Source organism: Homalodisca vitripennis, chromosome 6 (assembly GCF_021130785.1).
Source record: "Homalodisca vitripennis isolate AUS2020 chromosome 6, UT_GWSS_2.1, whole genome shotgun sequence".
Classification (NCBI taxonomy): domain Eukaryota; kingdom Metazoa; phylum Arthropoda; class Insecta; order Hemiptera; family Cicadellidae; genus Homalodisca; species Homalodisca vitripennis.
The window spans coordinates 121258524-121266678 of record NC_060212.1 but is presented as its reverse complement, the minus strand read 5'-3'; the positions used below and the strand labels follow the sequence as shown (position 1 = coordinate 121266678).

Here is an 8155-nt window from a genome sequence, read left to right as displayed (position 1 = left end):
TTGAAGACCATACTACACTGGGGTGTACTGAATCAATCTGAATAAATTTAAATTTAAATAAATTAAACAGGCCTAGTTTGAAGTAAAACTAACTGATGTATTGCAAACAAGTTAGATTGCTATTATATGTATATTTTAAAACTTTGTAGTCCTTCGTGGGGGGGTTCCATCCCCTCATGCTCCTTGAGTTACACCACTGCAGCACTTTGAATTATTATCTACCGCAGGAGATCTTGGAACGTGAAAGAAAACATACATTAATAGTGAACTCATTTTTTTTATTCCACACTCTGAGTTAGTTTAAAATAGTAATGGTTTTAATATATTTTGTAAATATTTGGTAACTTAGTGCAACTTATTACGCTTTGAACACAATAAGTCTTGTAATTGACACACGTAAATCAGCTAAATAGAATAGGTTGGGTTATACATTTTCAAACACACAAAACAATATATATAGGCTAAAATTGTAGAGTTAAAATATATATAGAAGAAACAAGAAGTAACTAATCATGACCTCTAAAATAATCTGGATGAAAAAGATCAACTTCGGCTCTTTCTGGGCTATTAGGATTATTTACTGGGTACAGAACACGCTTTACTCGTTTCATTGATGGATCTACCGAGTGGTAGGTGATTTTCGTGTAGTTGTGAGGACTTCTCCTGAGCCTCTCTGCCACCCCTGTCATAGACGTGTCATAGTGGAATGTACCTGAAAGAAGTAAATAAACTGGAATATTGTAAAATATTCAAATTCATACTGTAGTTTTAGTACAGTAGAGTCCCGTTAATCCGACCTAATTGGGACCGAGCCCTATTCGGATTATGTGATTGTTCGGATTAGCCAGAATTACAGAAAAATACGGTTTTAAACTTGAGATGGGTCTATTTTGTTATAGAATTATTAATATTGTTTATTAAAACATGTTTTCTGACTGTTGCATTGTATCTCTTGACAAATAAACGTGTTTGCAAATACTAAGCACATTTACCATATTTAGTGTGAGAGTTCTATTGTTAAGCAATGTGAGCGTACTGGATATTGTACGGGTCCACGCTACGCGTCATCCAATAGACTCTCTTCAATGCGACAGAAGAGAATAACTGAATTTATGTCTTTTAACATTTAATATTGTACTCAATAATAATATCAGTACTGTACGTCAAATTTTTGTTTGAATTTCACTTCTTAATACAGTAATTTAACTCATACTTAACCTATAAGTTTCAATTTGGTACTGTATTTAACTTCATTATTTATGTACTGTACCGTACACAATTTGTCTTAATAAAATACTATATGTCTATTTAAGTAAAGTTTTCTTTGTTTATGTATGAAATGATGCACCCATTTTCATTTTTTATGTAATTAGTTCCTATAACTGTTCATTATCGTTATAAATAATTCCTCCTGGACCTGTTCGGATTAACCGACGTTCGGATTACACGTGTTCGGATTAGCAGGACTCCACTGTAATATCCACAATAATACTGAACGATGCATGTTCAAAAAGTGACAGGAATTTGAAAAAAATATTTATATATTTGTCTACATTAATTTTGTCACCTTCAAAATAGTCCCCATTAGACATTATGTTGTGTCAGACATTATCAATATTAATTAAGACTATTGGAAATTGTGTTTTAATTTCAATTCTTATTTTCCTCTAAGATGAGCCTCAGTTTTTTACTTTTGGCTCTTAATTTAATTGGAAAAATATAGCAATTTTTCCTACTGTGCACTGATGGGACTTCCTTAAAAATGCACCCTAAGTGAATCGAACATCCGATAACAAATGATGATTGGGGTTTTGGTAAAATAATGAAACAGTAGAATAAAAATCTATAAACCTCAGCCCGATAGATATTCAACAAGATATCATTTAAATCAAATACAACATCAAAGGGGTCATATTGGAAATCATTGATCCAGCAGGATTTCTTTGAGAAATGTATAATGATGCTACTAATGAAACAAAGAAAATTAATTTTATGATTAAAGGTTTCCTTATTTCAATTAAAGTTATAATTTCGTTTGAAATATTGACATATGTATAAAACTATTATTTATTATTCTTAAAGATTTGTGAAAAAAACAATAAGAATGAAAGAATACAAAAATTGTTACTTTAATCCTGTAGGACATAATAGTTGTTTAAAAATTGAAATTTTTTATAAATAATATGCATACCTCTCTCAAACTATACTTATGTATAAATTGAACTAAATATTTCTGCACATAATCACCCTAGAATGAGTAAAAGTGTTAATAACTTTCCCTTTCTAAATGGTGCTTTTTATTTTTTAAAACCAAAATACAATATTAGCTTTTATTTCATGGAGATTTTATAGCCCAACTGTCATCAAACTTTGGACCTGGGTTAGAGATAGAGCAGGTTAAAATCCTGACTGTAACCACAGCACTTTTTATCAGTACCATCAACCTTGTACTGTAGAACTCTTCCCTTTATTCTGATTGATAAGATCCTTACACAGGTGATTGGGGTTTGAGAATTGGCAGAATAGGTTTAAAAGGGCACCTTCTTTTTCAGAAAAAGCTATTTTCATTTAGAGGATCACAATATACTTGGATCCTACTTTGGAAAACATGATGAACTGTAAAGATGTACTTAAAAAAATGTTGAATAGTCTAAAAAATATTCCTTACCAAAAAGTTTTCCATTTTTATTTACTTTTTCTTTTATTTTCGCATTTCTTTAGAAAACGTTTTAATATTCGAGCACTATAGAAATTGATATTTCCTTTGAAATAAACAACATATTTACACACCATATTGTTTATACTTAAAACATGTAATAAAATATTTCGTATTGAATGCAGCACAATAAAACTTCAAATTAAATTTATAATTTAAAAAACCTTTGAATAATTTTACTTTAAGTTGACAGTGTTTTGTGACAGACCTAATGCACTTCACTTTTATTTCTAATTTTTTATTTACAAATTTTTTATTTAAGTATTGTGTGGAAACTGGAAATAATTTAATTTAATCCTTATGGTCTTTGATTTGTTTTAGTATAATAGTACTGTAATACTGAAATTCTTTATAAAGTTAAAAATATCATACATGTAATATGTAACGCATAAAATAGAAAAATAACTTACTGGCCTCTCTATAAAACAAATTATTTAATAACTTTACAAACACTACATAATGAAATTACTCGCATAAACATTTAAATTGCATAGTGTTTACTTTAATAGAGTGACATGTTTGTTAGCCGAATTAAGGTAACTATTTTCCACTGTGAATATTTGTAGCATATATAAATTATCTTCATAATTGTGATCAAAGAGTTGATATCATAGTATTGTAATAGGGATTTTAACAAAGGAATCTATATTTTTTATAATTAAACAATTGATTTCCACAGAAATAATAGGTTTATATACAGAAAAATGTACTGTACAAGATGATTAATTTAAAACGTACCGGAAGTTGCAGTACCGGAAGTCATAGGACCGGAATGAATAGGGCATCTTCTGCGACGACGTCGACAACACTTGCAGGTTAGTACATAAGAGCAAAAACAACCAATGACCATGCCGAAGTAGAGGAACATCATGAAGAAGTAAAGTAGGATATACCTCCACCACTCTCTAATGAAACGGATCAGGTTTAACACCATGCTTAGTCAGTTGGTCACTTGGTTGTCAGTTGCAGTCTGTCTCTAAAACAGTTGAAATAAAGGTTAGTACTCCACCAATTTGTCCATTAATATTATAGCACAGGCAGATCAGGTTAATCTTTCATGCATTTCTAGTCAGATGGAGCAAGTCACACAACATCCTTGTTGATAGCAAAGCTGCTACCTGCAGACTCAATCTATGAAAATTGGACCTTCCACCTTTTGTGTGATTAATATTATAGCTTAGACAAGGGAAGGTCTTACTGGAGAATATGATTCTTGATTTGATACAAGGCAGGTAATCTTCCATGACTCCCTAATCAAAAGGAGCAGTTCTTATAAGATCCTTTGTAACACACCATGCCATGATCACTTAGCTGCTGCCTGCGGACTCCATCTATATAAACATTGACCTGGAAGGTTATTATTTCACTTTTTGTGTAATTAATATTATAGCAATGAAAGATCCAAGGCAAGGTGATGCTGGAGAATGTGATTAATGATTTGAAACAAATCAGGTACCTACCGTAATCTACTATGACTCCCTAATCAGGTGGTGCAGTTCTCACAAGATCCTTTGTCACACACCATGCCATGATCACTTAGCTGCTACCTGAAGACTCAATTTATGAAAATTGGACCTGGAAGGTTATTATTCCACCTTTTGTGTGATTAATATTATAGCTTTGACAGATCCAAGGGAAGGTCTTACTGGAAAATATGATTCGTGATTTGATACAAAGCAGGTGATCTTCCATGACTCCCTAATCAAAAGGAGCAGTTCTTATAAGATCCTTTGTAACACACCATGCCATGATCACTTAGCTGATTTCTACTGACTCCATCTATAAAAACATTGACCTGTAAGGTTATTATTCCACCTTTTGTGTGATTAATATTATAGCAATGACAGATCCAAGGCAAGGTGATGCTGGAGAATGTGATTAATGATTTGAAACAAATCAAGTACCTACCGTAATCTACTATGACTCCCCTAATCAGGTGGTGCAGTTCTCACAAGATCCTTTGTCACACACCATGCCATGATCACTTAGCTGCTGCCTGCAGACTCCATCTATAAAATCAGTGACTTGGAAGGTTATTATTCCACCTTTTGTGTGATTAATATTATAGCTTTGACAGATCCAAGGGAAGGTCTTACTGGAGAATATGATTCATGATTTGATACAAAGCAGGTAATCTTCCATGACTCCCTAATCAAATGGAGCATTTCTCATAACATCCTACGTCACACTCCATGCCATGATCACTTAGCTGATGTCAGCTGACTCCATCTATAAAAACATTGACCTGCTATGATGGTTTACTCATAAGATATTTGTAAAAATCTTCGCTAATGCTCTTGAAAAGTCTATGGAGTGACATACACCATTTTAGAATTCAGTGTTGCCTGAATTGAAATGAAGCTTCACAAAACAAAATATTTATTCTACAGTAAAACAATTTAAATAAATAAATTCTTTCATAAAAGATAATTACTTAAATTTAATTTGGATATAACACGATTAATACCATTAAAAGTGGAGAGTTTGTTGTTTTCTTACTAACAAATTAAAGATTTCCTCTCAAAATTAATTTTATTACAGAAATTATAGTATTATACATTTTTTTAATCATAGGTTAGTTTTAATTTTAATTTTTGAAATATATAAAATTTCCTCAAATACAATAATTTTAGAAAAAATTAATACAGAGCTTGATTTACTGAGCATTTAAAACTAGAATTAACGTTACAGCAATGATTGCCTTATACATAGTTGCTTGAATGGTAAAGAATCATTAGCCTTTATTGTTATTTATATCCATTACTTCTAACTTTAACATTGCAATAGATATAATTTGGAAACAAAATTTGTGGATTTTTATAACACGAACAAAAGACATATTTGGTGGATTTGAACAATGGATCGATAGGGACTCTAAGGAAGGATTGATAACTAATAACGTAAAGAACTAAAATTCCCATTTTTTGGAGGGTGGTGTTAATATTTTTTAAAGCAACTCCAGCACGTCGTGATGAAATAAGAATAATTATGACACTTAGAGTTCTTTACAATATAAAATCGATTCTGTCTAATATAGAATCAAATTTAAGTAATAATTGTATCTTTATTCAAAGTATACCTGTTTTGGATTGAATAATCAGAAATAGTATTTGTTGCCATTGGTGTTGTCTCATTCCAAATATTTTAAAAATTATTTCACACTAACATTTTGTGGACAGTTTTAAAATAAAACGCCTAAACCTTCTAAAGATTATAGGAATAATTGTGTTATTATATAATCACAATTTTTGAGATTTCTAATTTTAAAACTTTTTCAAAATTAAGGTGGGATTGAGACTTTTGGGAAGTCTGGAATATACAAGAGTAAATACTATACTATCCTTACTTTTGTGAAGAACACCAATTTGTTAGGGTATTGAATGACTGTGTTAAATCTTCGATATTCGATATTTAGACTTAATCCAGCCAACTTAACTATTCAGTTGTATATGCTACTTGTATTATGTTATTAACAACTAAACAACTATACATGAGAACTGGTTGTGCTTGACCTTGAACTAAGTTGAGGAAATTTATTTAACATTAAAATCATTAATAATGATTAGCTAAACATTTTAATTAATTATTTAAGCTACTGAATTCTTCAACAATCCTTTTTTTGTATTTGTCCATGTTTTCTAACAATATTTATTGTATTTTATAAAATAAATAGGTATTCAAACTTTATTTGTCTTATTATTGAAAATGATGAAGGAAACAATTTATAGCAATAAAAAATCATTACCCTTTTTGATTAACGAAATGTAAATATATGAAAAGATTCCCTGGTGATCTCCTTACGTTTTATAATTAAATTCTCTATGTAATAATAATCAGACCATCTCTATAATACAAGGTTTACATTGTATATGACTTAAAATTTAAATTCAAATTTTACTATTGAATGAGGATCTTTAAACCGATACAGACTGTATATTTCAGTAAGTATTTGATGGTTAAAAATTTAACTCTAATTAGTTAATGAAATTTTTATATTTCTGTTCTAAACCGTGTTTTTTTTTTTATACATAAAAACTTGGATATTCAAAGATATTCACATAGAAGTCAAATTTGGTCAAAATTAGTTTGTTTGTTTGATTACTGCCAGTGGTTTGATGTACACATACATTCAAACGTATATTTTTACTGAAACACTTTTTTAGTCTGGTGTTTCAAAACAGCTGTTTCTACTGAAAATCCAAATTGAAATTTTTGGACAATCACTAAAATGTTATACTACCGTACGCAAGAGAGAGAAGTAAAAGTAAAAGAGTTCAATATTGAACAATTTCATGCAGCAACAAGATTGTTATCAAAAGTCATTAAATATATGAAAAATAAGCAATTTACTATTTAAAATACTATTGAGTTATAAAAATATCGTACTTACAGATGAGTCCTGTAGAAGAATTTGGCCACAAAAAAATCAGTAAAAATCTCAAGATGCCGTCATGTGGTAGTCAGTTGTGTTTGTCATAAGGCCTCCGCCAGAACTCAAGTGATCCTTTGTCCCTTCACAGGCAGAATTAATTCAGGCCCACACAGGAAAATATGACGTTTTTCTAGTTGCATGATGTACCATGACTGACCTTTGTAGCATCCTAGTAGTATTGTGAAGAGTTACCCTATTATTTCAGACAATGACATAATTTTACTATTTTAATGTTATAAAAACATGTGAAAACTCATTTCAAATAGACATAAAATATTTTAAACGAAAATAAATAAATTTTGTTGTTTAATTCATCAAAATTTAACCATTTATAATACCTTTTATCTGTATAATTTTAGAGTTCAAAAATTTGATTACAAATATAAATTATATTTGTAACATAAAAAGAACTATTTATAAATATTAATAATAAATAAACAAGTTTGTTCTTTGCTTAATAACTGTTGTTGCTATTATGTATGCTTTTAACACCTGTAATGTTAGTCTCGAACTATAAATTTGTTTATTTTATCTTTTAAAACATATGTATTAAGTTGATGATTATGAGAACGAAATGAATGTAAAGTCCTATTATCCGAGTTTGCGATTATTCAAGCCGCTGGGTTAACAAAGTTTAATTTTATATTTTATTTATTTCAATATAAAAATATGTCCATGATGATGTTTGTCCAGCCTAAAACTGTAAGATTCTACAGTTTGAAAAATAATTCTATATATAGCAATAACTGTTAAAGATAGACTCCTAGACTTAATAGGCATTATTATTTTGCACACTTTTTTCATTAAAATTACATTTTAACCAATACTATATGTCATTATCGAGATACCATTGTTTTGCCATACGACACCTCTGTCATGTCCCTCCCTCCCTTCTTGTCAACCCCACGGAAAGTGACAACATGCAATTTTGCCTTCCTTACGGTCCATATAACGATAATCAGTAATCAGATTTTTTCATACTTGCATGCTCAAATAGGTCCTGGGCT

At 30.1% G+C, this 8155-nt stretch overlaps 1 protein-coding gene across 4 annotated transcripts; it reads right to left on the bottom strand.

The window, feature by feature from the left end:
• Positions 1-261: 261 nt before the first annotated feature.
• LOC124365260 lies at positions 262-7265 on the bottom strand. 4 transcript variants are annotated; one of them, XR_006922722.1, is made up of 4 exons: positions 7107-7249; positions 4625-4725; positions 3455-3692; positions 262-712 (listed from the first exon to the last, which is right to left on the bottom strand). XR_006922722.1 is itself a non-coding variant. In XM_046821223.1 (3 exons), the coding sequence occupies exons 2-3, from the start codon at positions 3648-3650 to the stop codon at positions 507-509; spliced, it is 402 nt and encodes a 133-aa protein (XP_046677179.1). In that variant the 5' UTR covers positions 3651-3692; positions 7107-7265; the 3' UTR covers positions 262-506. The 4 variants fall into 4 exon arrangements, 3 of the variants coding, with proteins under 3 accessions (XP_046677179.1, XP_046677181.1, XP_046677180.1); XM_046821223.1 differs by lacking the exon at positions 4625-4725 and having other exon boundaries at positions 7107-7265; XM_046821225.1 differs by lacking the exons at positions 3455-3692; positions 4625-4725 and adding an exon at positions 3915-4047 and having other exon boundaries at positions 7107-7224.
• Positions 7266-8155: the final 890 nt, after the last annotated feature.

What these genes read in the sequence shown, in the direction of transcription:
- LOC124365260 (XM_046821223.1), bottom strand. Translation starts at nt 3,650, where the DNA reads ATGGTGTTAAACCTGATCCGTTTCATTAGAGAGTGGTGGAGGTATATC. An exon ending in TTCCGGTACTGCAACTTCCG is followed by an intron (nt 713 to 3,454) that starts GTACGTTTTAAA and finishes TACTTCTTTCAG; the next exon opens with GTACATTCCACTATGACACG.